We start from the raw sequence: 19601 nt of genomic DNA, 5'->3' as shown, positions 1-19601 counted from the left end.
TCCTGTGGACACACAACCACCGACGGGGCACTGAACTAGAAATCACTCTCTTGTTGGAGTAGCTTAGTTTTTAGCTCGCTATCTATGAAGGACTGCCTTTTTGCAGTGAATGGAGGCGTAGCCTGAAGAGATCTTCATTGCGCTCTGCTTCCATTCTCTGAACAACTATCGCTCCTGTGTAAAAGCATAGGAACTATAGTCGGTGGGATGACGGTTGGGTGCTTATACACCCAACAGTCGTCCTGTGGAATGTCACCTTTAGAAAGTTTTTATCCATTAAAGTAATACAAGCCTCTCTAACGATACAGCAAGCCACCAGCTGCTTTAGCAAGATGGAATATATGTTGTATGCACATAGATAATAACTATTTGAAAGCTCCACTGCTTACAAATGCAGTTCCCTTTGATGCAGACACATTCTTGTTAGGTTGCTGCTTATTCAGTGCCTGAGTGATTAGGAGCCTGAAGGAGTTTTTATATTTGCCATCGGCTGGATAGTGCTGGGATTTCCTGCTGTGAAGGATGGAGATAGAGCTGCTGCATTCAAGTTTGGATCAGAGTTGATCTCATGCTTAAAGGGGTTCTGACATGAAAAAAAAAAAAATTGTACTCACCTTGCCTGGCCTGGCCCGATCGCCAGGCATGTCCCCTCCAGCCGGCATCTTCTTCTGTGCGTTTAAAGCAGAGCAGGAGCGGTCAAAAAGACCGCTTCCTGCTCTGGTCCGTCCGTCAGGCACTTCCGAGGTCAACGGACGGACCGCCACAGCAAGCACGTCACAAGCAGTGCTTGCTGTGGGCGGCCCGTCCGTCCGGCTGAACTCCGGAGTGCTGCGCATGCGCAGTGGAGACACAGCCCGTCCTGACTCCTGTCAGAGGGCACCTCTCCACTGCGCATGCGCGCGATCCCGGAGCGGCGCGGCTGCTGGAGGAAGAAGACTGCCTGCCGGGACGCATACTAGCACTTTCTGCTTAGGTTAAGCAGCGCTGCTGATTAGAGCCACCTGATTGGCTCTTCGGCACCACGTGACTGCACAGCGTGCACCAATCAGGTGGCTCTAGTCAGGCTGCTTAACCTAAGCAGAAAGTGCTAATATGCTGCCGGGAGATGACCCCCCGATGTCAACAACAACAGGAGACAAGGTAAGTATAAGATTTTTATGCTTTAGCAGCCATTAACCCATGGGTTCCCTGGGTCCATTAGGCAGACCAGGGAACAATGGCTGCTAAAGCATAAAAAAATTATTCATGTCAGAACCCCTTTAAAATAAAAAAAGCACATTGTGGTAGTATTCTCCTTGCAAAATAACATTCAGCAGGATTTTTCTTCTTTCCAAGAAGGGGGCGGTGTTTGTGTTTACGTCTCCTTAGACATCGCAGCATCTCCACAATCCTCCATTAATATAATATTGCCATATTTCTTCATGTTATGTAAACTGCGCATACCCGTAAGAGACTTCTGCTCTTCCTGTTGTGTCCTGCTGCTCTTTCCTACCCAGTTTTATTATATTCATTTATATGACATTCTTTGCCTTCAGTGACCCATGAACATGAAGATGGAAACGTGGAGTTTAGCTGGAAGAGAAATCGTCTCTTTAACCACACGGCCTGCCTGGTTCTCTACCAGATCTGTATGGAGGTATGGGTTCTGACTGTGTACATATGGACGGTGGGGGTCTTTAAAACTGACAGAAAAGGACTGTCATTTAGTAGAAAAACCTGAACATGGATATGGTGGGCAGTGCGGGTACCATTCATGTCAGTGTGACAAGATTACATGCCTCATTATAGTGGGAAACTGTGGAAACCCTATATCAGGAGTGTTCAACTAGTTTTAGTAGAGGTTTGTGGTCAGGAGAAGGTAAGGATCTTGTCTTGTTAACTTTCTGCAAACTTTGTAGAACTATTTACATCAAGATTTACTACTGGAAAAAACAGTCCGGGCCCTAAAATTAAGAGCCTTTTCACACGGGGTATCTTCTGACTGCATTCATGTTTTTTACTGACTGACTATGGACAGCGTATGGGACCATTGAATTAAATGAGTGTATTCAGGCATGCTTTTTTCCGTGGACCGATTGTTGCGTAGTCATAGACCGAAATTAAAGTCTATGGGTGCGTTAAACGCAGTGAATACGCATTAGCATCCATATTCACTGCAGTTTTTTGAGCAGCCTGCTGTCTGTGGGTTGTGACAACTCGCGTCACTTCTTGGAAATTTGTTTTGTGCTTGTGAAAAACTTAGTGAGCACAGATACAACACAAACACATATACACACCAAAAACGCACATACAGACACTGAAAATGGTAAGTTTTTCACATACCGAAATTGCATACGCCTGTGAGAATAAGGCCTAAATAAGACGAGAATCCTAGAATTAATATCTCCCAGATTCGACAATGGCATTTAAATGCCCCGAACGTAATTTCAAGGTCCCAAACCCTCCCTCGTCAGTGAGATTGAGAGGGGTGTCATTCTGCGGCCAAAGGGGTTGTACCAAAATCAAAAGTTTTTCTTTATCCATAGGATAGAGGATATCTTGTTCGGTGGGGGTCTCACTGCTGAGATCGCTACCGATCCAGAGAACGGGTCTCCCATATCCCCTTTCGCTCTCACCGTGGGGTCGCTTCACCTTCTGCAGTGACCTCAGAATGCATAGACTGCTGACCGAACACGCGCGGCCGACGCTACATTCATTTCGATGGAGCTGACAGAAATACTCAAGAGCTTGCTGCTGGTTATTTCTGGCAATCTCATTGAAAATGAATGGAGCAGCAGTGCCCCTGTACAACCAGCGCTCCATTCCATCTACTCCTCACTGCTGGAGTTGCAGGAAGTCCGCAGTGAGAGGGACATGAGAGCTCCACTCTCTGGATCATTGGGGATCTCGCCACTGAGATCCCCACCCTACCCTGTGGATAACGAATAACTTGTGATTCTAGTACAACTCCTTTAATAGCAGGAGCAAGAAAATAGAAGGTTTAATTGTTGGCGCGCTGCTGCCACGTGTCCCGTGAGAACGGGACTTCAATCTGAGATGTCCTCCATTCAGTTTATTGAGCTGTCCTACCATATCGGTCTTCTGATTGGAGACTAGAGCTATCAACGAGATCTGTGGAGAAGCCCAGGGGGTGAAATGGACAGCATTTCAGAGAGAAGTCCCGCCATGGGATTTATGGCAGTGGTGCACCAACAGTTTTCTATGTCCTGTTAATAAAAGGGTTTTCCCCACTACCTAAAATTGCTCCACAGACACTTTGTACTTCCCGGTTGCTGTTGACCAGCATATGTGACTGCACTAGCCAATCACTGGCCACAGTAGTGACCTTCTATAGTCAGTGATTGGCTGCAGCAGTCACATGTCCTGGTCAGCAGCACCCAGGAAGTACAGAGTGGCTGTGGAGCAATTTTAGGTGATGGGGAAAACCCCTTTTAATACAATCCGGCACACACGTATGATGACATCCCTCTTTCCTGCCCCCTCCTAGTGTTGTCAACTGTCTTGCATTTGCAAAATTGCTCACAGACTCATTTTAATTGGCTACCAATAAAGAACTTGTAATATCCAACTCAGGCCAGTGGAAGGACTGGGAATGAAGCTCTGTTTTATGGAAACTGTTGCTTTGTTTTCTAGGATCCCACTGCTACGGTGGTTCAGGTCGGGAGTAGATCGAAAAGCAAATGGAGGCCTGTAGCTCTGGACACTGTGGTAGGATACGAATACTTGTTTTTTTACTAGAGTAACAAAGGATCTAACATTTAAAGGGGGTGTACCAAGATTTAAAAGTATCCGCTACACAGATAGGGAATAACTGTATGATTAGTGGGAGTCCGACTGCTGGGACCCCACTGATCACGAGAATGGGGGTCCTGAATGGTCCCAGATGAATGCAGCGGTGGTCAAGCATGCTTGCTGCTGCTACATTCATTTTAATGGGACTGCCGCTGAAGATAGCTGAGTATTTGAACTTGGCTATCTCCTGAAGTCCAATAGAAATAAATGGAGTGACAGTGCGCACGCTCAGCGACCGCTTTATTTACACAGCGGAACACAAGACCCCCATTCTTATTATTGGTGGGGGGTCCCAGTGATTGGACTGTCACCAATCAGATAGCCCCTATCCTCTGGCTAGGGGATGATTTGAAATCTTGGCACAACCCCTATGAGATAGACATTGGCAAGGAGGGAGGAGGCTACTTGCAATATATGTATGATTTATGAAGCACCGCACAACCTTACAATATTCTGCAGGAAGCTACATTAGAGACACCATTATTGGTCAAATGATGGTGTTGTACTGCTGATATGCTTGATAAATGACCCCGATGTTTCCCGTTTGTGTTCACTTCTTTCTCACTTCTGTGTAGGAGTTGGAAAAACTGGCCTCTCGGAAACTGAGAATCGGAGCTAAAGAAACCATGAAGATTGCGGAGAAGCTTTACACCCAGGGGTAATTACAAGAATGACACAGCAATAGCAAATTAAGTGTTTGGGTGTTGACAGAGGGCCTACTAGCGCTGTGCGTGTTTCCATAAATCTGCACTCCGTATAGTAAGGCTGGTGTCACACGGGACGTATTCCTGGCAGAAATCTCGTGGTTTTGCCGCAGCGAAAAAATGTGAGATTCCGCCAGGAAATTGCTACTTTACAACCCCTGGCACTTTGCGGTTTTGGGAGCGGCTTGGCCGCATGTTTTTCCACTGTGGATGGTGCTCCCATAGAGACCAGCATGGCCACAACGGAAAGAAAAAAAAGACATGCTGCAGCCGGGGAATCCGCGCCACAGCGCTGGCTTTGCCACGACAGATTGGCTGCCCCTTGTGGACGAGATATTTGACAAATGTCGTACACAAGGCTGGCTAATCCCGGGATTAACGGCCGCAGGCGGATGTGCCGCAGTGAAATTCCGGACAGAATTCCCGCGGCAAATCCGCCCTGTGTGAACCCAGCCTAAGAGGGTGGTGTAAGATGAGAAGTAAACCTAGATTCTGCAAAGTAACTTCTACAAATTATAATACTGCATTTTCTTTTCTTCCCCTCAGTTTTATCAGCTACCCCCGTACAGAAACCAATATTTTCCCTAAGGATCTGAACCTCACAACACTGGTGGAGCAGCAGGTACAGGACACTCAGTGGGGTGTATTTGCACAACGTATCCTGGAGAGGGGTGGGCCAACTCCAAGAAATGGAAACAAGACAGATCAAGCCCATCCCCCCATTCACCCCACTAAGTACACCAACAGCCTTCAGGTGAGCTATAACTGCAAACCTGGGTAATGTAGTAGACAGTACAGCTGCCATGTTACCAGCCTCATGGAACTTATTGTGCATTTGCTATATGAATCTTTTTATTACTTTTTATGAGTTTATATTCTTCCACAAAAGCATATTAAGGGGGATGTCCAGGTCTGAACTCTGGATAACCCATCCCTAGGATAGGTCAACAGTACTTAATCAGTGGGGATCCACTGTTCGGGACCCTTAGTGAATAGCTGTCATCCAGCCAGTGAACAGAGTCCTAAGTAGAGATGAGCGAATGTACTCGGTAAGGCCGATTTCGCAATCGAGCACCGCGATTTTCGAGTACTTCAGTACTCGGGTGAAAAGATTCGGGGGTCGCCGGGGGGCGGGGGGAGGCGTGGTGGAACGGGGGGTAGCAGCGCGGAACAGGTGGGATCTCTCTCTTCCCCCCCCCCCCCCCCCGCTCACCCACAGCGCCCCCGAGTAGTGAAGTACTCGAAAATCGTGGTGCTCGATTGCGAAATCGGCCTTACCGAGTATGTTTGCTCATCTCTAGTCCTATGCTAACAGCTCCATACACATTGCAACAGTCTGGGTAGGTAATGCCAGGTGCCGCTACCATCGAACAAAAGTTAGTAGAGTACTGTCACTTATATACAAGAATATAACTACTATAATACTGCCTCCTATGTACAAGAATATAACTACTATAATACTGCTCCTATGTACAAGAATATAACTGCTATAATACTGCCCCCTATGTACAAGAATATAACTACTATAATACTGCCCCCTATGTACAAGAATATAACTACTATAATACTGCCCCTATGTACAAGAATATAACTACTATAATACTACCTCCTATGTACAAGAATATAACTACTATAATACTGCTCCCTATGTACAAGAATATAACTACTATAATACTGCCCCCTATGTACAAGAATATAACTACTATAATACTGCCCCCTATGTACAAGAATATAACTACTATAATACTACCTCCTATGTACAAGAATATAACTACTATAATACTGCTCCCTATGTACAAGAATATAACTACTATAATACTGCCCCCTATGTACAAGAATATAACTACTATAATACTGCTCCCCTATGTACAAGAATATTACTTCTATAATACTGCTCCTATGTACAAGAATATAACTACTATAATACTGCCCCTATGTACAAGAATATTACTACTATAATACTGTCCCTTATATACAAGAGAATAACTACTATAATACTGCCCCCTATGTACAAGAATATAACTACTATAATACTGCCCCCTATGTACAAGGATATAACTGCTATAATACTGCCCCCTATGTACAAGGATATAACTGCTATAATACTGCTCCGTATGTACAAGAATATAACTACTATAATACTGCCCCTATGTACAAGAATATAACTACTGTAATACTGCCTCCTATGTACAAGAATATAACTACTATAATACTGTCTCCTATGTACAAGAATATAACTGCTATAATACTGCTCCTAGATACAAGAATATAACTACTATAATACTGCCCCCTATGTACAAGAATATAACTACTGTAATACTGCCTCCTTTGTACAAGAATATAACTACTATAAAACTGCCTCCTTTGTACAAGAATATAACTACTATAATACTGCCCCCTATGTACAAGAATATAACTACTATAATACTGCCCCCTATGTACAAGAATATAACTACTATAATACTGCCCCCTATGTACAAGAATATAACTACTATAATACTGCCCCTTATGTACAAGAATATAACTACTATAATACTGCCCCTTATGTACAAGAATATAACTACTATAATACTGCTCCTATGTACAAGAGTATAACTACTATAATACTGCTCCTATGTACAAGAATATAACTACTATAATACTACCCCTTATGTACAAGAATATAACTACTATAATACTGCTCCTATGTACAAGAATATAACTACTATAATACTGCCCCCTATGTACAAGAATATAACTACTATAATACTGCCCCCCTATGTACAAGAATATAACTACTATAATACTGCTCCTATGTACAAGAATATAACTACTATAATACTGCTCCTATGTACAAGAATATAACTACTATAATACTGCTCCTATGTACAGGAATATAACTACTATAATACTGCTCCTATGTACAAGAATATAACTACTATAATACTGCCCCCTATGTACAAGAATATAACTACTATAATACTGCTCCCTGTGTACAAGAATATAACTACTATAATACTGCTCCCTATGTACAAGAATATAACTACTATAATACTGCTCCTATGTACAAGAATATAACTACTATAATACTGTCTCCTATGTACAAGAATATAGCTACTATAATACTGCTCCCTATGTGCAAGAATATAACTACTATAATACTGCCCCCTATGTACAAGAATATAACTACTATAATACTGCTCCTATGTACAAGAATATAACTACTATAATACTACCCCTTATGTACAAGAATATAACTACTATAATACTGCTCCTATGTACAAGAATATAACTACTATAATACTGCTCCTATGTACAAGAATATAACTACTATAATACTACCCCCTATGTACAGGAATATAACTACTATAATACTGCCCCCTATGTACAAGAATATAACTACTATAATACTGCTCATATGTACAAGAATATAACTACTATAATACTGCCCCTTATGTACAAGAATATAACTACTATAATACTGCTCCTATGTACAAGAATATAACTACTATATACTGCCCCCTATGTACAAGAATATAACTACTATAATACTGCTCCTATGTACAAGAATATAACTACTATAATACTGCTCCCTGTTTACAAGAATATAACTCCTATAATACTGCCCCCTATGTACAAGAATATAACTACTATAATACTGCCCTCTATGTACAAGAATATTACTACTATAATACTGCTCCTATGTACAAGAATATAACTACTATGATACTGCTCCCTGTTTACAAGAATATAACTACTATAATACTGCCCCCTATGTACAAGAATATAACTACTATAATACTGCCCCTATGTACAAGAATATAACTACTATAATACTACCTCCTATGTACAAGAATATAACTACTATAATACTGCTCCCTATGTACAAGAATATAACTACTATAATACTGCCCCCTATGTACAAGAATATAACTACTATAATACTGCCCCCTATGTACAAGAATATAACTGCTATAATACTGCTCCCTATGTACAAGAATATAACTACTATAATACTGCTCCCTATGTACAAGAATATAACTACTATAATACTGCCCCCTATGTACAAGAATATAACTACTATAATACTGCCCCCTATGTACAAGAATATAACTGCTATAATACTGCTCCCTATGTACAAGAATATAACTACTATAATACTGCTCCCTATGTACAAGAATATAACTACTATAATACTGCCCCCTATGTACAAGAATATAACTACTATAATACTGCTCCTATGTACAAGAATATAACTACTATAATACTGCTCCCTATGTACAAGAATATAACTACTATAATACTGCTCCCTATGTACAAGAATATAACTACTATAATACTGCCCCCTATGTACAAGAATATAACTACTATAATACTGCTCCTATGTACAAGAATATAACTACTATAATACTGCTCCCTATGTACAAGAATATAACTACTGTAATACTTGTGCCTATGTACAAGAATATAACTACTATAATACTGCCCCCTATGTACAAGAATATAACTCCTATAATACTGCCCCCTATGTACAAGAATAGAACTACTATAATACTGCTCCTATGTACAAGAATAGAACTACTATAATACTGCTCCTATGTACAAGAATAGAACTACTATAATACTGCCCCCTATGTACAAGAATATAACTACTATAATACTGCCCCCTATGTACAAGAATATAACTACTATAATACTGCCCCCTATGTACAAGAATATAACTACTATAATACTGCCCCCTATGTACAAGAATATAACTACTATAATACTGCCCCCTATGTACAAGAATATAACTACTATAATACTGCCCCCTATGTACAAGAATATAACTACTATAATACTGCCCCCTATGTACAAGAATATAACTACTATAATACTGCCCCCTATGTACAAGAATATAACTACTATAATACTGCCCCCTATGTACAAGAATATAACTACTATAATACTGCCCCCTATGTACAAGAATATAACTACTATAATACTGCCCCCTATGTACAAGAATATAACTAGTATAATACTGCTCCCTGTGTACAAGAATATAACTCCTATAATACTGCCCCCTATGTACAAGAATAGAACTACTATAATACTGCCCCCTATGTACAAGAATATAACTACTATAATACTGCTCCTATGTACAAGAATATAACTACTATAATACTGCCTCCTATGTACAAGAATATAACTACTATAATACTGCCTCCTATGTACAAGAATATAACTACTATAATACTGCCCCCTATATACAAGAATATAACTACTATAATACTGCTCCTATGTACAAGAATATAACTACTATAATACTGCCCCCTATGTACAAGAATATAACTACTATAATACTGCCCCCTCTGTACAAGAATATAACTACTATAATACTGCTCCTATGTACAAGAATATAACTACTATAATACTGCCCCTGATGTACAAGAATATAACTACTATAATACTGCCCCCTATGTACAAGAATATAACTACTATAATACTGCCCCCTATGTACAAGAATATAACTACTATAATACTGCCCCCTATGTACAAGAATATAACTACTATAATACTGCCCCCTATGTACTAGAATATAACTACTATAATACTGCTTCCTATGTACAAGAACATAACTACTATAATACTGTTGATACATATAGGGCAATGAGCAGCGCATCTACGAGTTCATTGTCCGTCACTTCTTGGCCTGCTGCTCCCAGGATGCTCAGGGCCAGGAGACCACAGTTGAGATTGACATCGCTGCTGAGAGGTTTTTTGCTCATGGACTGATGATCATTGCCAGGAACTATCTTGACGTTTACCCATATGATACATGGAATACTAAGGTAAGTAAGGACTTGTTTTATTGTGATTTTCCTAAACTTTGAGTTAATTAAATAAAAAAATGAAAATATATTGGCGCCCCCTGGTGGACATGTTTCCCTTGCACTCAGCACATTCACTCTTTTACGTGCTGTTCTGTTAGATAATCCCGGTGTATGAGATGGGCTCCAGATTTCAGCCCACAACGGTGGAGATGGTGGATGGAGAGACGAGCCCTCCGCAGCTGCTCACAGAAGCCGATCTCATCTCCTTGATGGAAAAACACGGCATAGGTAAGTCTCAGCTTCTACACCTGGAGGAGGGAAGGAAGATTATATGGCCTGTAACCTGTATGTCTTCGGCAGGGACTGATGCCACCCACGCTGAGCACATAGAGACCATTAAATCCCGTATGTATGTGGGTCTGACACCGGAGCAGAGGTTCCTCCCAGGAGAGCTGGGGATGGGGCTGGTGGAAGGTGAGGAACCCATCTGGATAGCTCAGTGTCTTGAGTTTAATACCTGGTAACTTGCCAAGCTCTATAACATCATCTTTTGCATTCTATTGCTCATTCCAACAGGATACGATTCCATGGGCTTTGAGATGTCTAAGCCAGACCTTCGTGCCGAATTAGAGGCTGACCTCAAGCTGATCTGCGAAGGCAAGAAGGATAAGTTCACCGTCTTGAGGCAGCAGATTCAGAAATACAAGCAGGTTTTCATCGAAGCTGTGGCCAAAGCCACCAAGTAAGTAGTCCTCTGTGTTTTCCATCCTCCTCACAGCAGAGAAGGGTTCCTGGTTCACTTATACAGGATGTGTCTCCCTCTGCAGGCTGGACGAGGCGTTGTCTCAGTATTTTGGACAGGCTGCACAAGCTGTGGAAGAGCAGATTTATGCAGAAACGCCACTTCCTGTACGGAAATGTCCTCACTGCAACCGGGATATGGTTCTGAAGACCAAGAGAGACGGAGGGTATGTGCCGCTGTTATTAGGACATTATGGTTTACCCTGTACGGTTCTTAGTTTGCATGAGATCCTCCATGCTTCTAATTGTATCTGCGTAATTTTGTAGTCCATGTAAATTCATGAAGTTTATTAGGCAGATGTGTCGTCTTCCTCACCGTACAAGCAGGAAGGTTCTGAGTTCCCTGCCTGCAGCCTTTATATAAGTGTTCAGAAACATCCTTAGGCTGCATTCACACGAACGTATATCGGCTTGGTTTTCACGCCGAGCCGATATACGTCATCCTCATCTGCAGGGGGGGGAGGAGGATGGAAGAGCCAGGAGCAGTGCACTGAGCTCCCGCCCCCTCTCTGCCTCCTCTCCGCCCCTCTGCATTATTTGCAATGGGGAGAGGCGGGCCTAATTCGTGAAACTTAGCCCCGCCCCTTCCCCGCCTCCTTTCATTGCAAATGAAGAAGAGCCATCAACTCAGCCAACTTAGAGACAGAGAGTGTGCATTTAAAAAAACCTGAAAGGTGGAAAAAGACCACTAAACATTGGTTCTATGTGTAGAGCTGGCTGTGGAAAATCTCAATTTTGTTTTTAGTTCTTAAAGGGATATTCCCATCTGAGACTTTCATGGTATCCCCAAGGGATATGTCTTAAAAGTCTGCTAGATGCCGGTCCAATCTCTGGAACCCCTCTAGTTCCGCACACCTGGCTGATTGTCGTGGTCAGGGTTTATAGAAACACCCAAGCTGGTGTCACTATGCGGTTTCTGTAACTCCCATAGAAGTCAGTGTGAGTTGCATAAACAGAATAACACGGCGAAGTACTCCGTTTCCATAACTCTGGAAACCGTGTAGTTTGCTGTGCTATTATGCGGTTTACGCAACTCCAGTTGACTTCTATGGGAGGCACGGAAAGAGAATAGTGATGGTACTTGGAAGCTACTGTAACTCCCGACCACCTCCAGCTGCCACATTTCGGCCAAGCAAGGAGCAGTGGGGGCCAGAACTAGAGATGGGTGGGGCTTGCATCTATCAGATTTTTATAGTATATCCTGTGGACATACCCTAAAAGTCTCAGATAAGACTCCTTTAAAGGGGTATTCCAGGCATTTACTATTGATGACCTATCCTCAGGATAGGACAGGTCATCAATAATTGATCGGTGGGGATTCTCCGTTCGGGATCCCCAACAAACAGTGCAGCCGGGCCGGACGTAGTCATGGGTGGCCAGGACCGGAAGTGTAATAGACAGCTTCACTCCCATTGAAATCAAAATCAATGGGAGTGAAGCTGTCTATTACACTTCAGGCCTGACCCCCTATGTGGACGTCCGGCACCGCTGCACTGGCAGTGAGCCGTGGGATCAACTGTTCAGGGGAGATTCTGAGCGGTGGATTACTGCCGCTCAGCTCTTGATGACTTTTCTAGAGGATAGCTCATCCGTATTTAATTCCCAAAATATCCCTTTAAAGGTGACACCTAGTAGCTCTTCATTTGTGTCTTGTCTTTCTGTTTAGGTTCTACATTTCGTGCTTGGGATACCCAAGTTGTAAAACCTCCATCTGGTTCCCCAGCTCCGTCTTGGAAGTGTCGCGAGATGAGAGCGTGTGTGACGTATGCCAACCTCCTCCTGTGCACAAGTGAGCTGACATGTTATGCACTTGTATTTAACCTGTTTTCAAGATCGTTGCTGCTGTCACTGAATAGAAACCTTCTATTCAAAGGTTAAAAATGTCTTGACCTAGTTCTCCTTACATAGCTTTTGTTATAATGTATCAGTGTGCACGATCCTCAATGAGCCCATTCTTCTCTTGGCAGTCCAGACTGGTATATAATCCTGCCTTTCGTAATTTATTCTTCATCTCTTTTCTCCTCACTTAGGCTGAAGTTTAAGTTTAAGCGTGGCAGCGTCCCCCCGTTGATGCCCCTGGAGTTTGTGGGGTGCATTGGTGGTTGTGATGAAACACTTCGAGAAGTTCTAGATCTCAGAAACCTGCAAGGAGGCAACAGAGCAGCCACTCAATCCGGCCCGAGGGAAAGTAATCACCAGCATGTAAACCGGTCCGACAACCACCTGGGAAACTCAAGAGACTGGCAAAGCCGACAGCCACCTGCCCGGAAGGAGAGGAATCCAAAACTTGTGACCCCTGCAGTCTCTGTCAGCAGAGCAGCCAGCACTGAGAATAATGAGGTGGTCTGCAACTGTGGGGCTGTTGCCGTGCAGCTGACTGTACGCAAGGAGGGGCCCAATCAAGGACGTCCCTTTTATAAGTGCAACGGAGGAAACTGCAACTTCTTTTTGTGGGCGGATCAGGATGGTGGAGCTGGCGGGAGTGGCCCGCCATCACATATCTCTGGAGGACGTCCCTCAAATTCATTCGCAAGTCGATCGGCGGAATTTGAAGGGTTCAGGACTGGAGGTGGAAGCGGGGATATGGGATCCGAAGGGCAGGCAACCTGTATGTGCAATCAGCCCGCTGTCACTCGTACGGTGCAGAAAGAGGGGGCTAACAAAGGCAGACAATTTCACACGTGTTCCAAACCCAGAGAGCAGCAGTGCGGATTCTTCCAGTGGGCGGATGAGAACGTTCCACCAGGTAAGGGATGGTAGTCGAGGGAAAGCTGGGAGGAGACTACCTGCTGTAGTCACCGCCTCTGAGTTCATGGACTACCGCATACTAATAATAGTCTTCAACCCCTTACTTCTTTCTTTCCAGGAGGTTCCAGCAACTTCCCCAGCGCCTTTGGAGGAGGATCTGCACCGCAGCGAGGATCCCGCACAAAGAGCAAACGATCTGACTGTAACTCTTCAGGGCCAACAGCAAAAAAGCCGCGAACTTGTGGTATATGTCACCAGCCCGGGCATAACAGAACCAACTGTCCCCAGAACAGATGAGAATGATAAGAGTGTCCCTCTTCTGCAGAGAGGATGCAATAGCCTCATCAAGATCCAGCCTGCGCCACCTCTTTACTATATCTGTTATATAGATGTTTTACAACTTGCAGAACTGTTTTTTAATGGCTGCTGTTTTACAGTTATAATACCTGAAATCTACTGCTGTTACCACCCATAGACCATGTAGGGGTCCCGACTGCTGCGCCTTCTACTAGTTGCCCAACTGCTGGGCAACAAGTCCGAAGTTGCAGAATTGATTCAACTACTAGAAAGAAAAAAAGTTTATTTCCAGAGAGAGCGCTGCACCAAGTGTTATTTCTAGGTCCCTGGTACACTAGCCGTGTGTGTGAGTTGTGCCTAGAGGTTTGGGTGCAACTTGCATCAGACAACACATAGATACTATTCGCGTGTGCTGTTTGTGTAGATCACAGTCCTATTTTTTTTGTCCATGATACAGACAGGACTAGGAGATGCCATGAAGTTTTTCTTGCAGATCATCAGTCTAAGCAAAAAAATGGCAATGTGCAAAGCCTCGGAGCTCTGTAATGGGGCCATGTGCTGTCCGTGAATTAACACAGACTGCATATGGTCCTAAATGTGGTAGTGTGCACTTAGCCATATTGAAAGCTATAGGAGCAAATGGATATACTGCGTATTTCCTACTTTTCCAAAAATTTAAATGGGGATAAATAATTCTTTGTGCACTCTGGCAAATTTTTAGAGTTGGCTATGTCTTTCATCTTGTCTATTCTGTATCCCGCCTGTCTTGTGTCAGTGATCTCCTCTATAATATACTGAGGCATCTGCGTTCTGTGTATATCACACTGAGCCCCCTGCTCTCTCCTCTCCTGCACAGTACTTATTGCGGTGTAGTCTTCCACACTGCTCCTTACTATACCCTCCGGATGTGCGCCCCCATGTACTTCCTGTGTGCTCTCTTGTATCTCTGCTGCTCCTTGTCAGGGTAGTACAGGGGGACGGTGACTGTAGATGCTGCTGCTGCCCTGGCACCTACTTTGGGTATGGTGAGGTGAACCCTTCTGCTAACTGAAGGAGTAACAATGGGTTGTGGTGAGGGGTGCACGGCACTAAAGACGAGGCAGCTGCTGTGCCCAGCAAGACATCTACACTTCCAAGGACAGTCCCTGAAAACCAGAACTGTCCCGCTGGATCTGGGACAGTTGGGAGCTTATACAGTATTATGCCTAGTGCGGAGTCAAAGGGGTGGAGAATAGCAACGATTCTCACTTTTGTGTCCTTAAACCCTCACTTTTCAAAATGTATTTTATTATTCTGTTTGGTCATTGTATACCATTACAAAAAACGTTACAGTTCTCCTGCTTTGCATGGCACTTCTAGCTGTGTGGACTGGGCCATCTGTCCTGGCCAAAGTACATACCCCTAACACTTGCACCTCTCTGGCACTGACATAGGAGACATCATCCATGGACCGCTCAAAACCTGGATCTGTTGAGGCATTATTGATTATAGATCCGGAAGGGGGGATTAGCGGCACCTGTGCCGTTCAATCTAGGGCATCTGCCCACGACTGGCAGAGATGACCTGCGCACATGCCAATCTGATCTCGCGCTCCTGCTCTCTCCTCTCCTGCACAGTACATATTGCACTGTAGTCTTCTCCACTACTCCTTACTATTCCCTCCAGATGGGCGCCCCCATGTACTTCCTGTGTGCCCTCTTGTATCTCTTCTGCTCCGTGGCAGGGTAGTACAGTTGGACGGTGACTGGAGATGCTGCTGCCCTGGCACCTACTTTGGGCATGGTGAGGTGAACTCTAGCATGTGTGGGAGATTGAGCAGCATGTGGGTGACTTCAACATCATCTACATCACTGCCAAATAGGGGTGATGTTAAGGGATAGACTCCTGCCAGGAGATATGGTCCAGCCAGACTGCTCATTGGGGAACTACCATGCGCTGCAGGAAAAGTTTATACATTCTTTTCAGAGTTATGCATTGATCAAAAAGTATAACAAAATACATTTTGAAAGGAAACTACTTCATTGTTTTACCGCCGGAGGAAGGTTTAAAGACGCAAAAGTGATGACAGGTTTCCTTTAAATCCTGTGTCCTACTCTGCCCCTTCAGGCCCTAGGCATAAATCATGGATCTGGTTTGTCTGGAGTATTTCTTTATATTTGATTGACTCTTGATAAGAGAGAGAAGGCGCTACGGTTCGAGGATCGCCCCAAGCCTCCTTGCCTGCTCATGATGTGATCAGTAATTCTTCACCTGGACTGATCAAACATGGACTGATAGACAGAACTCTGCTCATGTGAACTGCCTCCTTAGTCAGAGAAAGGAAAAGCCATTACCCTGAGGGGGCGTCATCCCCATCTCAGGACATTTGAGGGTGGTAAGATTCTGTATGGATTTATCAGCTGGGCTTCCAGCGACGTCATTACTTCTTGCGTATCAAATACCCGAGAAAAGACCTAAAATGTTTAATGCCGAGGGTTCAGAGTTCATGCTGTATGTATAGGAAGTATATTGTTGTTTTTTTTTAAAGCAGTTGTCTGGTTTAGAAAACCCACTTCACATACTCTGTTGGGGAATTCGGAGTTATTAGGGAGGGGGGGATATCTCTGGTTTAGGGTCCTCTGCTATTATGGAGAGCGGCTACCAAGAGCGTCTCTCACTCTGGAGGACCTAGCCCATCCTTTTATTACACAGGCAGTTCGTTGAGAACTGTGTAGTACTTCATTTCTCCTGTGGTGGTGCTGCAGGGGAATTGAACACTTACTACAGTTCATAGCTGAGCACTCTGATCAGTGAATTGGTGGGTGACTCTGCTTACTAAAAGGGATGTGCGAAGCTGAAGGACCCCTTTATGACAGGTAAAAAGAAATCGGCACATGATGCTTCATCCCTCAGATCATATACCGAGATCCGCAGGTTCTGACAGTCTGGCACATAACTATAAATTTTTTACGATTTTTAATACACCCATGTAATATTCGGTTGGTCATACCACTCCCCCCCCCCCCCCCCCCTTGTTCTCCCCTCCAACCCTGAACCTCTACTGAGGGTAGACTCAGAATTATTGCTGTAATCCGCTTTTTGTGCGGCTATTTGTTTTTTATTTTGTGTTAATATAGTTTAATAAAACTGTATAAAAATCACGTTGATTTGTATTTATTTTCACATATGCTATGGTAAGAGATTTTTTTTTTTCACCCGTGACCTCAAACTTTACTCTAAGTTCTTTAACTTTATAATATGCTTTGTACTTTAATTTATCACAATGTTAGTGTCTCTGCTTGCTGTCTGTGAAAAAAAACCAAACATTCATATTTACACCTAGAGGCTGAAGACCTGCGCCACTCATGTTCAGCTGACACAGATCCACCCTTGTTACAGAAATGACAGAACTCTTCTCATGCAATGGTTAAAGTGAATGGCCATCTCTGAGCGCTGTTCTGCTTTAATCTAAATAGCTCCAAATCCGGTGTATAGACCTATACTGTAGTTATATGATAAAATTCTTCCTGCGGTCACCACTAGGGGGAGCTCAAGAGATTACTCTATAATCAGTATACATTAAGCTCCTGGGCTCCCTCTAGTGCTGACTGCAGCCAGACAAAATTTTCTGGAACTCTGGCTATGCAGGGGATTTTGGAACTCTATATCAGAAAAAAACTAGAGCTTCACTTCAATGAAATCCCTGAAATAAGTGTTTCAGTAATTCTCCTTTAAAATTCAAAGTCCCTTGTCACGGTGCTTCCACTGGGCACGTTGTCTTCTCTGCAGATGGATAAATATGGCAATTTCATTATGGATATTTTTATATTGTGGAGACCAGACAGAGCAAAACGTTCATATCCCACTGGTCAGGAGTCTGGAAAGCTGTCACCATCGGGTCTGCTGTGACCTCTCGCTGTTCTGCAGTCTACATCCTAAAATAACTTCATTCCAGGCTAATTCTTCATATCCCGCCTCCCCCCCCCCCCCCCCAACCCCCACAGTATAATTCAGCTGCTCATGTTCTTGCTGAGGGCAGGAATCCTTATTTAAAGCAGTTTTCCACCAGAGCAGGTAACCCCCTGGCTGTAGGGTAGGATCTGACCACTGGGACCCCCACCAATTCCACAGTCTTGGGGCTTATTTAGACGACCGTATATCGGCTCGGTTTTCACGCCGAGCCGATATACGGTGTCCTTGTCTGCAGGGGGGGGGGGGAGGATGGAAGAGCCAGGAGCAGGAACTGAGCTCCCGCCCCCTCTCTGCCTCCTCTCCGCCCCTCTGCACTATTTGCAATAGGAGAGGATGAGATGGGGGTGGAGCTCAGTTCCTGCTCCTGGCTCTTCCATCCCCCCCCCTGCAGACAAGGACACCGTATATCGGCTCGTCGTGAAAACCGAGCCGCTATAAGGTTGTCTAAATAAGCCCCTAGATCAAGCACATGCAGGAATGAATATAGTAACGGTCAATGGTAGCGCTAGCGATAGCAAAGTTCAAGCACTTTTCTATCTCTAGCGGTCCCTCTAACATGCATAGAGCTGCACAAAACGTGTGACCGCCATTCATTGCTGGACACAATTGGCATTATGACTAGTGTACACCTAGCCCTACTTCCTAGTCTGTACTGCACATGCACCCCTGATGTTCGGTAGCATTAAAGAGTTATCCAGAGGTCAAAGGTTTTTATCGCCGCGGGGAACGCAATGAAAATACCCCTATGGACATTAAGCCTTAGGCTAGTTGCACACGAGCTATCATGATTTTGCTGCGAGAAAATCGCGTCTTTGTTCCCCCCGAATTTTGGGCGTCAGCAAAGCTTTTTCTTAGAATAATCCTGCATCGCATTGCTGCCGCCTGCGATAAAAAAAATCGAATGGTTTTTTTAAATCACAAAAGTCAATAGGACCTTCTAATGTTAAAATCGCATGGCGATGCAAGTCTGCTGCGTTGTGATGTGATAAAAAGGAGGCCCCATAGGGAATCATGGGAGATATAAAAAAAAAAAAAAAAAGATAGTATCGCACATCGCAGAAAGATAGAGCATGCTGCGAATTTTTTTGTTCAACATCACATGAGTGAAAACATCGCAGATGGGAAGGAAACCATCGAAAACCATCGGTTTCATAATCTGCTTTTTTACTGACTTTCGCATCAGGCGAAAATCGCGTGATTTTCTCTCCCGTGTGAAACCACCCTAAGTCGTAGCGTAGCTAACAAATGAACTTCATGTCTATAAACTGACGCAGGAAATGACATCATATATGGAAGTGACTCCTACCAGGTGAGATTTTAACCCCTTATATATCATTTAGAAAAGTGGAGACAATCAATGAAAATCAAGCAAAGCATTATTACAGCAATGTCCCTCGCAGGGCCCAGCATGTCACTAATGAGAAAAAAACAAGCATCGGAAAACCTCTGATCAATGAATATGGCGCTATGTGAGAAACAAATGGCGGTGCGTTCTATCATGCTGCGTGCTCTCGCT

The 19601-nt window shown here is 43.7% G+C and overlaps 1 protein-coding gene across 1 annotated transcript in view; it reads left to right on the top strand.

Annotated features, from left to right (window-relative positions):
* The window catches only part of TOP3A (DNA topoisomerase III alpha), a 28929-nt gene extending 11734 nt beyond the window's left edge, over window positions 1-17195 (top strand). The window contains exons 9-20 of the mRNA XM_066576577.1: window positions 1536-1636; window positions 3634-3708; window positions 4368-4450; window positions 5043-5250; window positions 10121-10306; window positions 10447-10576; window positions 10649-10762; window positions 10865-11030; window positions 11116-11256; window positions 12756-12878; window positions 13120-13835; window positions 13956-17195. Of these exons, the coding sequence (XP_066432674.1) occupies window positions 1536-1636; window positions 3634-3708; window positions 4368-4450; window positions 5043-5250; window positions 10121-10306; window positions 10447-10576; window positions 10649-10762; window positions 10865-11030; window positions 11116-11256; window positions 12756-12878; window positions 13120-13835; window positions 13956-14134 (2222 nt within the window). The 3' untranslated portion in view covers window positions 14135-17195. The remainder of the gene's footprint in view (window positions 1-1535; window positions 1637-3633; window positions 3709-4367; window positions 4451-5042; window positions 5251-10120; window positions 10307-10446; window positions 10577-10648; window positions 10763-10864; window positions 11031-11115; window positions 11257-12755; window positions 12879-13119; window positions 13836-13955) is intronic.
* The last annotated feature ends 2406 nt before the right edge of the window (window positions 17196-19601 follow it).

This window comes from Eleutherodactylus coqui, chromosome 8 (assembly GCF_035609145.1).
Source record: "Eleutherodactylus coqui strain aEleCoq1 chromosome 8, aEleCoq1.hap1, whole genome shotgun sequence".
NCBI classification, from domain to species: domain Eukaryota; kingdom Metazoa; phylum Chordata; class Amphibia; order Anura; family Eleutherodactylidae; genus Eleutherodactylus; species Eleutherodactylus coqui.
This window is presented reverse-complemented; position numbering and strand designations above follow the sequence as displayed.